The sequence below is a fragment of the Limanda limanda genome, chromosome 5 (assembly GCF_963576545.1).
Source record: "Limanda limanda chromosome 5, fLimLim1.1, whole genome shotgun sequence".
NCBI lineage: Eukaryota > Metazoa > Chordata > Actinopteri > Pleuronectiformes > Pleuronectidae > Limanda > Limanda limanda.
In genome coordinates, this window is record NC_083640.1 from 3,591,355 (window position 1) to 3,606,624 (window position 15,270).

Sequence of the window (15,270 nt, forward strand, 5' to 3'; positions counted from 1 at the left end):
TTTTGACCCACTGAGTTCGACAGGAGAGTCCAACAAAGAATTAAAGTCTCTTATGTCACAGGATAAAAAGCTGCTTATTTAAAAAAGACGTCTCCTCCTCTGTGGGATAACTCGTCCAAACACAGCTTCATGGAAAAGTGCTCTGCTTCCACATCACATAATCAACTGTTGCTATATTTGGCTGCAGCGTCCTTTATTTCGCTGATGAAGCCGTCGGAGATGAAAGAGAATTTTGAATCAGCCGCAGCGTCAAAGGAAATGTTTTCTCTTCAAGGTCTAAATCTGAAAAGAGAGATTCTTCACAGAGGCTGATAATCTCCTGAACTCAGTAACACAACATGTTCACCAAAGTGTATGAACACATGCATGTGACACGTGTGCGTGTGTGTGTGTGTGTGTGTGTGTGTGTGTGTGTGTGTGTGTGTGTGTGTGTGTGTGTGTGTGTGTGTGTGTGCGTGTGGTTCACAGATAAGAACTGTTTCATGACGTGTCTAACACCAGAACAGGAAGTAAGACCCACAGGAGTCAGTTGACAGGAAGTTGGTCTGGAGTTTTGTCATTCTCTAACCAGAAGCCTATTTAATATTAAATAGAGAAATTTACGGCTTCATGAATCGCAATTTATGAAGCTTAGTAGTTGTCTTAGAAGCAGAAAGTAAAGAAAGAAGGTAAATGCAGAAATATAAAAATTACACAGTTAAATACAGGACACTGAGCAGCCCTGAGACATTTAAATTAGGCAAAGTTTAAAGTCTAGGAAACAATATTCACATAATTAAATAGTATATAGTATAAGTCGTGTTCCTGTTGAGCCCCGGGACACAGCGAGGTGGAGGGAGTCTGTGGTTGAAGGAGCTCTGGAGTTCCTCCAGGGTTTTATGAAGCACGTGATTCTGTATTTAAAGTTTCCGCAGAATATGAAATGAAATGTCAATGTCAGTGATGTGGCTTGTTTCCTTTTTAAAATGTGTGAATGCTTCAGAAACCTCCAGATCCTTCAGTAAGGATTGTAGAAACTAGACATTTAATTCTACAGACGTGTCATCAACAGATAAATCTTCTTAATGGACTCTCTGGCCTTTTGCAATCTCCACCACTCCTCAAAATGGCTTCTGTCCAAGTCCTTCCTGCCGCCTCTCACCTTCAAACCAGACCAGTCCCATTGCACTGGAGCTAACTGGTCCTGGGGGGGGGGGGCTAATGATCTCTAATGGGGAGAAAATAGAAGAAGGACAGACACCGGCGAGGGAGGGAAGAGGACCAGACGGAGTCGTTGGCTTTGTGGTGAATGATGTTGCTCAATGTTTCATGAAAACTGTTGGAGAGCTTGTGGAAGCAAACAGCCCAGGGGCGATCGAGGAGCAGAGACACAGAGCCAGAGAGAGAGAGAGGAGGAGGAACCCGTCAGGGCAGATCGACGGCGGCCAGGACAAACCAGCCCTGCAGGGTGCTGAACACACACAGACACACACAGACACACACACACAGACACACACACAGACACACACACACACCAAGCAACACCTTACCCATATATCAGCTTTAGTGGTGATGGCTATCCCTGCATACAAGTTAATCATCTCCGGAGCCCGATATGACAGGGTCGTGTACCTGAGATACAGAAACAGCAGAAACTCAGTGACAGCTCAGAGATCCAGTGACGCAAAGCAAACACGTTCATTCACTCAATTGTGAAAGTGCTTATTCCTCTTCTTTCTTTTCTTATATTGTTTATTTCGGTCTCAACTTCCTGTGACTGGTCTGAAAGTCTAAAATATCCAAAGAAGTGTTTTCATGATCAAAATCAATCTTTAGGTCGGACGTGATTTTAGTCCTTTGGCCCAGACTCTGGTTCAGACTAGATTAACACAAGTGTGAAAACTCTGCAGCTACAAACTCCACCACATCCACCAGGTGGTCGCTGTCTTTGCTGCTGAACAGGTTGTGTGTAACAGGTTGTGTTTGTTGAAAACATCTTTGTGGCTCGAGTGTGAACCAACAGTAAAGTTTAAATATGAGCTGAAACTTTCTGTACTATCGATATAACAGCTTTACTATTAATGTAATAACACCACGTAGATACATTTAATTTGGGATTAATAAAATACTCCATCTTTCCAACAATGTGCACTATTAAGTACTTCTTTAACTTTTGTGAGCAGCTCTGGACGTTTGCTGCAGTAGAACTTTTATAAGTAATGAGATGTTTTTACAATTCCATTTCACTGGTGAGAAGGTTCTTAGTTTATTACTGCTCTCTCTCTCTTTCTCTCTCTCTCTCTTTCTCTTTGATGACGCCATGTTGTCTGAGTCACCGCGGTTCAGAGGCCTGATAGTTTCTAAATGACCACGAGGACGAGAGTTTACACGCGGTCGTATACTGAAGATAAGCACAGTTCACTTTATTGCAGCTGTAAATGTGGGAAAAAATGATGGACCTGACCGGAATGCTGTGATTTGACATCACACAAAAAAGAATAAATACACAACCAACTGCACACACATCACCGAGGTGTGTCATGTTTACCGCCTCTCACTGAACCACCATCGCCAGTAGCAGGTGTATTTATGGTTTATTTGCAGTTATGACTTTGTATGGCAGCTCGTTGGGATTAACAAGCTTCTCTTCTGCTTTGTGGACGCACATAAAAAGATAAAAAAGTTACAACAGGTTGTGTGAAAACACCGTTTATGACAGCGGTCACGGCACCGAGCCAAATTTAGTTTAGTGACACATTTAACTGTCGGTGGTGTGAGTGTGAGTGAATGTGACACATTTTCTGGCGCAGAGTTGTGTTGTTCTTAGTGATTTTTTACAGTTTTTGTGTTGGTGTGATGTTTGAAGGAAAAGATGTGCAGAGTTGACAAAGTTGATAAAGTGTTTTCTGTTCATTTCTTTCAGTTTTTCCACGTGACTGCATCTTAACAGTCAGAAAACAGGTTTATTCAGTTTCTGCTGCAGACTCACTTACGCCCTTTTTCCACTGGTGCAGAAAAAAACACCAACACCTGCTAACATCTGGCTTCTGTCTGCACTGGGAACGGATTCAAATGTCTCTACAATAGACACTGGTTTTTATTGGCTCTGATCAGCAGCGATGGAAATGTGACACCCGGGCGAACGAGTGCTACAGTATTCCAGTATGTGGTATTGATAATTGGAAAGTCAGCTCTCGTGGGGACTCTCCAGATAAGGAAACAAACCCAAATGCAGGTGAAGGTTCACATGGTGCAGGAGGGTCAGTGCATGTTGGTCGTTATTGTCAAATCTTTGAATCTCAGAATCACACGGAGTAAAGAGAACGTACTTCTTAATCTCGTCCTCCACAGCAGTGACTCCGTCTTTGTGTGGCAGCAGCACCTTGTGAGTCGCACTCCCGAAGTCACACAGCACGTAGTTCCCCTGGTCGTTCAGCAGGATGTTCTCAACCTGGTGAAAAACAAACGCATGAATACATATATAAGGGAAACATGAGGACGTACACAGGGATGGATGCTGTTGATTGTATCACTTAAAATCTGCGTCAGCAATTATCCAATAACGGAGACGAGACAATCCAACCTTCGAGAAAAGCGAGAAAAGAAAAAACGCAGCAGTTGTTGTTTTTAATGTGTGTGTGTGTTTGTGTTTTCCTCCTGTGTCCTCATGATTAACTCTAAAGACGCAAACTGCTTTTATTTTGTCAAAAGAAAACGATGTTTGGGGTTCGAGTCCAGATGAAGCTCATCCACAATTACATCACTGTGGGCATGGACGACAATTAGAGTTTAAAGTTACTTGTTAAAACACACAAATCCCACAGACACACACACTTCTGATTTACTAAACTAGTGTGACAAGGCCTCATTACAGTGGTTCTGCCTCAGGAGTCCGATCAAAGCTGATATGTGGTCAGAGAGAAAGAGACAGATTCAGTCTTTTTCGAGTTTCAGGACACAGATCCTAGATAAAACTAGATTTTAAACTAGTTCTTAACTATGTGAGCAATGTGAGAGTAAAGCTGGAAGGACACGTATGAGCTGCGTTAACACCTGGTGGTGGGGGGGGTGCTCTCCAGACTCTTTTTGACGGTTTAAATCGAGCAGGACGTGTGTTTGCATGGATCAGAATCAGGGTTTATTGCCAAATAGGTTTACACATACAGGGAATTTGCTGTGGGGTGTTTTGTGGAAGCATTAATATCAAAATATCAAAAAGAGAACCAACTATGAAATATAAGGAAGATGATAAACACTAGAATGAATGTATTAATGTGGTGCAGCATACACACAACATGAGCTCAGGTTTCCAACTGATTTAACTGAGCAATAATCATTTCCCATCTGTGCACTTTCAACTTCATATAATGTGCAATACTTTTACAATAGATATATTCTGTTTCCATTGTTAATATTGTTTTCTAATCATTATATTTCTTTGTGATTATATTGTATCTTTACTTTGACTTTTGATCGTTACTTTCACTATTGTCTTTGGTGCTGTAAGACATAGATCTTCCACATAGTAGGAATAATAGAGGAATATCTTATCTTGTCTTTTTTCTTATCCTATCTTATCTATTCTACCCCAATTGACAGAAGTGAAGGAAGGTGGAGGAGAGAGTGGAAACAATAAAGAAAATAAAGACAAAAGGAAAACCGATGAGACATGAGACCTGAAAACAGAAAAACCATTCAGGTGTTTTATAAGAGGAACAAGGTTAACGGAGAAAGATTCATGACGGAGCTAATGAAAGAAACACCGAGTCTCTGCTGTTGACAGCTCAGGGTTAAAGGGCTTCCATCTCCATCTTTCTTTTTATTTTGCACTCTCACTTTCCCTGGCGATGTGCGCCTGGGCCTCCGTGGTCTTTGTGTCCCTGCGGTGTTACGTAAGACATGTGGGCTGCACAGACAGACAGAGGACAGAGGAGCGGCCTGTGGAGCTGAAGGAACGACTCTGTTCACAGGCTCAGAAGCACAGCGTCCCACAGACCAGGGCACTGAGGAGAACTCCACCAGGGTGGGAAACTACCACCGGCATCCAAGCTTCACCAGAGCCAGGAGGAAGCTGGTGCGTAGCCATGTTTGATTTGAAAATGTGCTCTGAAAAATCAAGTAAGTGAGGATTTTACAAGATGTCTGTTTAGAGCTCTGGTAGGAGAAGGTCCTGGAAAAAGATGAGAAGCAAAGATCAAAGGAGAGGAAATAAGAGAAGCGGGTAAAGGAAGCAGGTGAGCATGTGAGGAAGCAGAGGAGTTAAAACAAGAAGTGAAACTGGAGCGTTCTGTCTTCTGCTGATGGAGCAGATTTAAAATTGACCTCAAAATCAACTGGAAACAAAACAGAAAATCCAGTTCTTCTTTATGATTGTGTTGACATCTTTGGAAATCCCTGAGAACATCTACTCCTGCCTCCACAATATATCTTTATTGGTTGGTCATCTATTTCAAATTCACCTTTCCAGACATTTAATAATGACAAAGCCCGACCTCCTTCTGACATAATAATTCTAAAGACGTCACATTAGGATCTGAGAAGTTGTGCTGGTGACTGTAAGGTGACTTCTTCAGGAGGAGGACAGAGGGAGAAGAAGGAAGGATGGAGGGAGGGAGGGAGGGAGGGAGGAAAGAGAGGAAGCTTCCCGTCACCTTTAGGTCTCTGTGGATGACGGGCGTCTTGCATTGGTGCAGCCGGGCCACGGCCTCACACGTGTCACAGAAGACGTGAAGGACTTCGGCCTCAGTGAAGCCAACGTTCAGCCGCTGGTTCATCTGCCGCACCACCTGACCGGCTGCAGGAGAACACAGAGGTCAAGACTCAACACATCAGGATTGTGATTTAAACCTCGTGCAGTATTATCCAACTAGGATTCAGTTTTCCTGTGTTTATATTCACACTTGACCTGATTTAGATTAAAAACCAGAGCCTGAGTGTGTTTGGAGACCTAGGAGGTTTTAATCAAACCATTATTACAGAGAAATGTAAGTGAGGTTTGATATTTTACAGCAAAAGAATACGATTGATAATAAATACCCATAAATAGAAAGAAAACACAAATGCAAACCAATATATAGAACTTTTGTAAATATAAATGCATTGTTTTGCTTGTTAAATAAAGGTTTTCACATCTGCAACCATAATCACAGAGAAATGTATGTGACCTGATGTTATTTCTACTATAAAAGTTCTCATTATCACTGAGAATCAGCTAAAATCCTAATTTAGTCACAAAAAAAATAAAGGAAATCTGTTGTTTGAGTACGTGACAGTAACTTCTCCTTTTAGCTGCATTACGTTTCAAGGACAATAGTGTTTGCAGACATTTGTCCTAAAATAACCTAATGGAGCCTGACCCACATATAAACCAGAGGTCATAGATATAAGTAAGAAAAACCAGAGCTTCAATGCAGCACAACAGATTTCATGGTTCCAGAACACGCACCTTTGCAGTACTCCATGATGATCAGCACCTCCCACACGGTGTCGGACACGGGACTGATCGTGGAGTCCAGGTAGCCGACGATGTTCTTATGGCCCGAGAGCTCCTTCTGCACACGGGATCCAGAGAGAACGTTTATTTAAAAAGGTGTGAAACACAAAGATTAAGGAAAACAGGATCCATGTTAGATGATAAAGTACACGTGTGGATTGCACTGATGCACTTGAGCCTCCTTCAACACTGAGGAGGATTCATGTTGGGACTCGTTTCTCCTGTATTTGCTTCGGCGGTAGGAAGTTGCTTCTTTATTGAAAAGGAAGGATTAAAACCGACGTGAATGAAGTTAATCCAATGGTTTAATTCTGCTTTGTGAGTCTATGAGACATTTGTTCACACCTTCCTCCTGGTTTCACTCTGTAAATCTATGGAAACCACTTCCAAATGAGACCAGAGAAGAAGAAATACTGCCTGTGACACATTCCAAAAAGTTCACCGTCCAGCTGAATCCGGTCCAGTCTCGTCTTCGAGCGACCGTGTGGTGAGAACGCTTTCTGTATTCTTTCATGTTCTTGCAACAGGCTGATCTCCTAACTCCGCTAATCTCTCCTAACTTGATTAATTCCCTGGATTAAAGCATCAGTGTCTCTTGTTTGTTTGCTGGAGAGAGAGAGAGAGAGAGAGAGAGAGGGAGAGAGAGAACGCCGTGTGTTGTGGAAACCGACTCACACAGGAGGCAACTTCCCAAAAGGCCAAAGCTGTGTCAGTGTTTAAGGTCGGCTCTGTGTGTGTGTGTGTGTGTGTGTGTGTGTGTGTGTGTGTGTGTGTGTGTGTGTGCGTGTGTGTGTGTGTGTGTGTGTGTGTGTGTGTGTTACACATTGTTCCAGCTGATGAGGCAGTCAACAGACACACAAAGCTGGCCCAACAGCTCAGAGTGAGCTGTTCACTGACACACTGGGGTCAAACGTTCAAGACGAGACATCTGCTGTTGTCCTACACGTCTTCTGGTTTTCACAGATTTAACTTATTTCACTTTGAATGAAATAAAACACCTCGACTTATGAGCTGTGATCACAGGAGTGACACCTCTGCATCATGTATTTAAGTCGAGTGGGGGATTTGGAATGCTGGGAAACCGGACGGGTTAGAAAGGTGGAATGAAGACATTCATGTTCACCTTCCTTTATGAGGGGCTCGTGTTCCATTTGAAAAAATAATTATGTGCTTAAGTTAAATACCTGAAAACTGAGAATGTGAGGACAACGTGTTCAAGTTCACATTAAACCGTCTGAGTACAGGAAGTGAGAGGAGCCTGTTTTCCACTCAAAGCAGCCAAATCCAAGACCTGTGCTGCTTTGAGACGTGAACTAAAGTCCGAGCATTTTCCTGATTTTTCCCGGAGGAGCTGTAAGCAAGGATGTAAATGTTTGACTCAGTTACTTTGGACATTTTCAGGAACTTTTCCAATGTCTGGAAGAGCCCAAGTGAGAACCCAGAAGAATAATTAATTGCGTTTGACCGTGTTAATGAGTTCTAACACGGAAGAATGCAAATATCGTAAGATTATTAAGAGAAGAAGTAGAAGACTCTGATGAAGACGTTAACTTGGAAAGACAACGTGATTCGACGGCTTTTGGCAATAAAGGAAGACGTTAATGTGCCGAAAAATAAAAACACCAGGCGTTCCACAGAAGAATTTATACGTCATGAATGTTTTTGGAAGTTTTTCTGTTGTTGTGAACTCCGGAAAAAAGGCCAGACCCCATTTTACGGATTTTTAGACATTTGTAGTGGATTATAATGATTAAAAACAGGTAATATTATACCAATATATAACATACATTTGCTTTTATTTGATTAATATTAGAGGAAATCTAAATGAATGTGAAATTGGCAAAGCCCTTAGAATAAAGACGAGCAGGAGAGGGGTCTTACCATGATAGTGATCTCTCTCTTGTAGACGTTCAGATCCGGGACGTTGTTGACGTACATGCGCTTGAGAGCACATCGCACGCCGCTGTGCGTACGAGCCAGAAACACCACGGAGAAGCCTCCTGGGAAATAAACACACACAAGATGATGAGTTGATATTTACATAAGCAGATTCTTTGTCTTTTCATACATTTTATAAAGATATTTCACAACAGTGATCCCCTGAAACAACTCAACTCCCCACACAGAGTTTTGTTGAGCTGCCCATGAAAAGACATTTCATGCCCCACTTGTGCTGTTTAGAAGTTTTTCCATTTCAGAAGAAAATCGGTCAATCCAATTAAATATAATCAAAGATTTATTTCCGCAAGCTGTTATTTAGCAGCAGCCGCTAACCATGCTTATTTCTTGTAGAAGCATAAGCTCATTTAGCTCTGGCCGATCTCCAGCTGGGTCTAATCCCGGAGTAAATGAAGTCACTCGATTTATAAAACACACAAAAGGATTTACCAGAATCAGATGAGAAGCTTGAATGACCCTGGGTGAGTGGAGTTTGCTGTTAAATAGGATTTTAAAGACATAAGGTGTTTGAACCAGGGGCCACAAGCTGCTGTCCCTGTCCTGTCCTGGTCTCTGAGTGAGAGGACACAAACTGGGACAGGACAGTCCCCCGTGTCTCATTAGCAGAGGTTGAATCATTGAGTGGCGAGCATCAAAGTCCATCGACCAGCGAGGGGAAAGAGAAAAGATCCACAATGGAGAGCTTGTTCCCTAACCAGTCACCTTGGGTCATCTGAAAGAACAGCATGGATTTGGACTGGGAATGAGTAGAAAGGGGCTGAAGGGGGGGCGGGTGGGGGGGTGAAAGTGACCAGTGAACACAAAGGCCTGCATTGAAGAGTCCATCGGCTTTATGTTGAAACAAATCTCAGGAGTTGTGTTGTGAGGACGGTGGAACAATAAAAACTGATAAATCCTGCAGGTGGATCGTTCCCACAGGTCTGAGAACTGAGGTTCCAGCACCTGCTACTCACAGAAAACATGAAAACACACTCAAGCTCAGTGTTTGCATGTTGTCACAACAGTGAGAGTTACTGTAACACACATGATCAGATTAGAGGGGGGGGGGACAGGCAGCCAATCAGACAACAGACAAGCCGCTATGGCAGCGCTGCAACTGAAACCAGTGGAGGAGAGCAGCTGATTGTGTAACAGCAGAAACCACCATTAAACACCAAAACGACATTTTAACTTGTGTTGTCCATTTTTTCTCAATAATCCCCCCCCCCCACACTTGTGCATGTTGATGTAAACCAGCAGCAGATTGATGAAATGAGGGAAGCAGCAGCAGGTCAGTGTCGTTCGGTGCCATGAGACTGTGGAGAATAAGGAAGTATCGGTTCTCGTGACATCCCAAAATAAGATAATAATAATATCTCCTCGTCCATATTTAAAATTCAGCCCTAGAGTTTGCAAACTTCTACTGACTTTAAATAACTTGAACTGCTCCAAAAGTCTATCTTTACTAAACGATGGGGTCCTGTCTCTGCGTTTTTAATACAATAATCTGTCAACTCTCCCTATTCACATATTATACACCATCCTCTCTGAAAAGCATATATAGCACCTATGATACTACATTCTGGAGTGGACAATTACTATTTCTTTATCCCTGGTTTTATTTTAATTAGGGCCCCAAGCACCGAAATCGGTGGGAGGCCCTATTGAAATTGAAATGATTATTATTATTCCTATTATCATTTTTCTCCGCTTAAATGAATTGGCTTTTTGAGGGCTTTAACGTGCTCAAAAATGTTTTAATTTTACTTGTTTTTTCTTTTTTCTTTCTTCTTTCAATTTAATAAATTATGTATTTAATCAACAATTTATTCTTATTCTGATCCCCCCTCTTTTTCTCTTGGAGTGAGCACTGTTTGATGTTTGTTGTTCTTTCTATGCATTGCTCACTGTACTTGAATCTACCAAGTATAACAATATTGTATACAATTGAAAAATGGACAAAGACTGAAAATGCATATTGTTTTGTTGAAATCTAAATAAAAAATAAGTTAAAAATAAATAAATAAATAACTTGGACTATTTCTAGATTCATTTGGAGTAATGTAAGAGAATGAAAAGATCCTGTTCCTCTGAATGGAGTTCGCCGGCAGTTTTTATCCTCAGACTTTCTGCCATTTCAAAAAAGAATGAAACACCGAGACAGAGAACCTGAGCCCGAGCTGTTCACACCTGCTGGACGCTGCTCGTTGCTAAGGTCAGCGTGATGGTCACTCCAAACCGGAGGGCCGGGTTTGCATTGATTTCCTGTAACAAGGCACTTAAGTGCGGAGTGGAGGGGGGGGGGTGCGAGGGACTGAATCATATGACCTAGTCTTGTGAGAGGAACAAGTTTTAAAAACAACAGGACGAGGACTTCCAGCGAGCTCTAAGATTCTGCTTCATGACCCGGGTGTGTATGGAAACAAACGACCAGTGACTCATTCCCAAGCTTTATGTTCACACACAGATGTAGGACTTGCAGAGACAGAGCTGACATCCACTTTAAGGAGATAATGCAGGCGAGAACATGTGGTGGGATGATTAGGCCGGATGACAGATTTCACAAGGAAGAATCCATTTGCTCGGGCGACGGGCCAGGAAGCTGAAAGGAGCCGGCTGCTTCAGCATGGACTCGAGACAAAAGGAGAAACTCTGGAAAACTGAACACTGAACAAACTGGGAAGCTCCACTCTCAGTGTGTTGCCTTAGATCTAATGCAGACTGGAAAACTGTTCTCAGTCACGTTCACTTGGAAGGAGCCAAATGACAAGTGATCTCAGATAAACATTGATGGATAACGAGACCATCCCTGTTGAGGAGATTCACGAGTGGTGCGAATACTCTGCTCTGACTCTTCAAGGTCCTTCAACTCCTGTCGTCTATAATTCACCACTAAACTCGTTTGCAGACTCTGTCAAGGACGGCTCTCAAGGTCGACGTGTTCTGGAACTTCAGATGATCTATGAGGACGAGTAAAGCACAGAATCTGGGCCGGCTCCAGGAGTTTTCAAGGTGGGAACACGAGGTAAAAACCTGCAGTGGTTCATGGTTGTACCGTGATACAGACATAAAGTCGGTGTCTTGGTTTAAGCTCGATTTTAAAATCCTATCAACACTAGGGACGGGAATCGGCAGGGACCTCCCGATACAATACTATCACGATACTTAGGTGGCGATACGATATGTATTGCGATTCTGTGGGTATTGCGATTCAATATTACGATTTCCTGCGATTTCTTTTGGTTATTTTTTTTTTTTTAAATACTGGACCATGGAAAGCAAGACAAATATTTGTTAAAGATACTATTAGCAGCCAGCAAGAAAGCTGTAACACGAAAATGGCTACAGGCTGAACCCCCAACAGAGACTGACTGGATAGATACTGTAACTGATATTCAAAATATGGAGAGAATGTTTTTTTTCGCTGAATCTACGATTTGACAAATATCTGCAGTATTGGGGAAAATGGATTGTGTTTTTAACCTCACAGGATCATCACTGACCTGTTACTATATGCATTGACTGAATTTATCATCATCTGTGTACCATCGGTAAATATGTATAGGTGACCAAAAAGTGTTTTTCTTTCTTTTTGTTTGTTTCGATTCGTTTTATGTATGTATGTTCATTGTATCTTTGTTTCTTTAAAAATAAATTATAAAAAAAAAAAAAAAAAAAAAAAGAAATGTATGCCACTTAGGCTACTTTTAAACAATAAATAAAAGGTTAATTAAATAGAATGAATAAAAGTTTACTTAGAATATAAACTTTGAAATAAACAAAAAGTAGGCTATTGTTGTTTGCATGTAGGCGATACAAAGCTAGTGCTTGGATATGTTTAGATTCTTGTGCAAAAACAAGAGCTGGTCAACTTGCTCCCTCCATATATCCCCCCCCGTAAAAACCAAAAAATAAGTTTAAAAAAAAAAAAATGTCATACACAAGAATCGCGATTCGTAACTGAATCGATTTTTTCCTCCATCCCTAATGAACACCAGTGTCTCTCCTGTCAGTCGGCCTAACGCTGGTAGTTTCCACTGACAGTGTTAGGGAGGCGTGTGCTCCAGGATCTGGTTCTCACTAGATCTCCACCCTGAGCCTTTTGTTGCCCCGGACGACTACGCCAGCCACATGCAAGTGCTCCACTATCGAGTGTATTATTCTCCCGAGTGGCTCTGGATGGGATGATTTGTTTCAGGAGCGGCTTTGTGTGCAGCATACCAACTTCCTGGACCAGTGAGGAAACCAACAACACTGTCCCTCACTGTACAGGAGACTGGATTCAACCAGCGGCAGCAACAAAGCCGTCTGCAGCCGACACTGGCTTCACTGGTGCAAACGTTAACATGCTGCAAAACAACAAGGTGCTTCGGAGGGAAATGCAAATATCATCATGTGTGGAGGCTCAAAGAATGAGATGCTCACAAACATCAACAACTAAAACAAACTGTCGCCAATATACCATTTGATGGATGAGACCACTTACGAATGAAATTAAGTATATATCCAATTAAAATGTCTCCAATAGCAGGTTTGTTTTCTTTTAAAATTAAGTCATTAACCTTAATTCTCATCTTTTACTTATTATTATTATTAACAATTGATGTGAAAACATTCAGGGGGCATTTAACTAAACAGAATATTTACAAAAATATGAATATTAGAACAAAGCTGTCAGTAATGTGAGTTGTATTCTAGACGACTGCCATCAAACTTTGAATATCAACTAATATACGACTTGTTGGTTAAGGTTAGACGGACATAGATTGGATATAAGGAATAAAAGTGGATTTGATGAACAGATTTTGGGTTAATCAATATTTGATTTAATGTTATTGAACCTCAACCGTTAGCGACAAGTAGATGTGGCTTGTATTAAAAAAGGTATTTGCCATTTATAGTGTTTCCTATTTCCATGAATTGCCTAAAATGTGGCAGCGCACCATAGTTTAGTTGGTCTTGCTAGATTTATGGATTAAAATGATTTGAACACTTCTCATAAGAGCATTAAAACTTCTGTTTTGCACAAACCCTCCTGCTTTAAATTTTGATTAATTAAACATAGACGCATGTGCACCCCCCTTGAACCAGGTGTGCATGATGGCATACAGATAATGTTCACAGGACAATCACAACCCCCCCGACCCCCAGCAGTAGCTACACCCATTGGATCTCAGTTCCGTGGGAAACACCGGGACCTGATAAATCTGCACATTGTTCCCACATGTTTCACTCACGATTTGACAAAAAAAAATCAAAAGACGATTAGATCCACGTCTAAATTACAGAGTGATAATACATCACGGCCTTGTTTCTCACGCACAGACGTGTAAGTGAAACCCTTCAGGGGACGAGAGAGCAGCTGACAGCATGTCCGACGCTCAGCGACCATTAGTCACGTCTCATCGTCCTTGTTCCTGCTCGTCTGTTTCCTGGCTGCAGCGCTGAGAGCTGCTGAAGTGCTCCAGCGTGAGGACGTGTTCAGGTGTCAGCGACAGTTGGAAGGAAAACCCCCCCGCACCCATCAGGCCGGGTGGGGGTGTTACTGACATTAAAGGAGACATATTGTGCCCATTTTACCACAAGTTGATATGGTTCCTTGGGGTCTTAATGAAATGTCTGTAACATATTTTGGTCAAAATACCACAAGGATCATTTAAAACAGCACCTTTTTTACCCTGTCTAAAACAGCCCTCCTCAGATTGACCTGTTTTGAGTCCCCCCGCCCCCCCCCCTCTCTCACCTCCCCGCCCCCCTCTCACCGCCCAGCCCCCCCTGTCACTCACACACACACACATCCACTTTCACGTCTTAAATCTCTCCTTAGCATAAAAATTCCACTTTCGTAGTGCTTCTACACGTTCATTTGGATATCTAGCATGTCTACCATCACAAAAAATATGGAAAAAAACAACTCCCGCGATTTGATGTGGTTTCTCTATGTCAGAAACGCTACTCTAGATGGTGACGAATGGGATTACGACCAGAACTGACGTCATAGGCTCCCTACATGGCCCGGCTCCACCGGCCCAGTTAGCTCGCGGCTTCGGCCCACCTGACTCTGGTTCAAAACAATATGGTTTCAAGATTGTATCTTCGTCTCCAGTAGCAATATTTCTACAGAGGTAACGGATAGCTAAAAATCTGGGCGCTTGTATCTCGTGAAGGAGGGAGGAGAGGTGAGGGAGGGGCACTCAAAACAGGTCAATCTAAGAAGGGTTGCGTTAGACAGGGTAATAGGAATGCTGTTTTAAATTATCCTTGTGGTGTTTTGACCAAAATATGTTACAGACATTTCATTAAGACCCCAAGGAACCATTATCAACTGTGGTAAAATGGGCATAATATGTCTCCTTTAAAGCCTGTGACTGAGCAAGGGCTGTAATTATTGGAGAAGTTTCCTCTGCATCCAGCACGAGGGACTCTGACTTCACTCCTGACTCACCGGGAACAGACACTCCTTATGCCTTGTGATACAGGCAAGAATTTAAAAAAAGATCAAACTTCAGTAGTGGAAGAGAAGTCTGTCAGTGAGGGAGGATTAGAGGATTAAGTAACACGCTGCAAAAGAGAGAGAGGACGCATTCACAGTTTCTGCTCAGCAAAAAAAAAAGGAGGCACAGATGTTCTTCCTCTGACGCATGATGTCATCTGTGATAACAAACCGCTCTGACTGACATCTTCTTTTTTCCTCTTCATCATTCTAACCCACTAAGTTTTACTTTAGCAGAAGTGAAGTCTTTTAAGAGCCGCAAACTAAGAGTGCGGTTCAACTGACAGTGGTTATGTCAGCAGTGGGGGGTTGCTGGGGTATTTCCTCCACGGGGGCCCCCCCTCCATCATGAAACCCACAACACTTC

At 42.3% G+C, this 15,270-nt stretch overlaps 1 protein-coding gene across 1 annotated transcript in view; it reads right to left on the bottom strand.

Moving 5' to 3' along the window:
- bmp2k (BMP2 inducible kinase) overlaps nucleotides 1-15,270 on the bottom strand; it is a 42,148-nt gene that overhangs the window by 16,936 nt on the left and 9,942 nt on the right. Inside the window, exons 2-6 of the mRNA XM_061071548.1 lie at nucleotides 8,354-8,472; nucleotides 6,425-6,530; nucleotides 5,631-5,773; nucleotides 3,309-3,430; nucleotides 1,530-1,611 (exon numbers count right to left, since the gene is read on the bottom strand). Of these exons, the coding sequence (XP_060927531.1) occupies nucleotides 1,530-1,611; nucleotides 3,309-3,430; nucleotides 5,631-5,773; nucleotides 6,425-6,530; nucleotides 8,354-8,472 (572 nt within the window). The remainder of the gene's footprint in view (nucleotides 1-1,529; nucleotides 1,612-3,308; nucleotides 3,431-5,630; nucleotides 5,774-6,424; nucleotides 6,531-8,353; nucleotides 8,473-15,270) is intronic.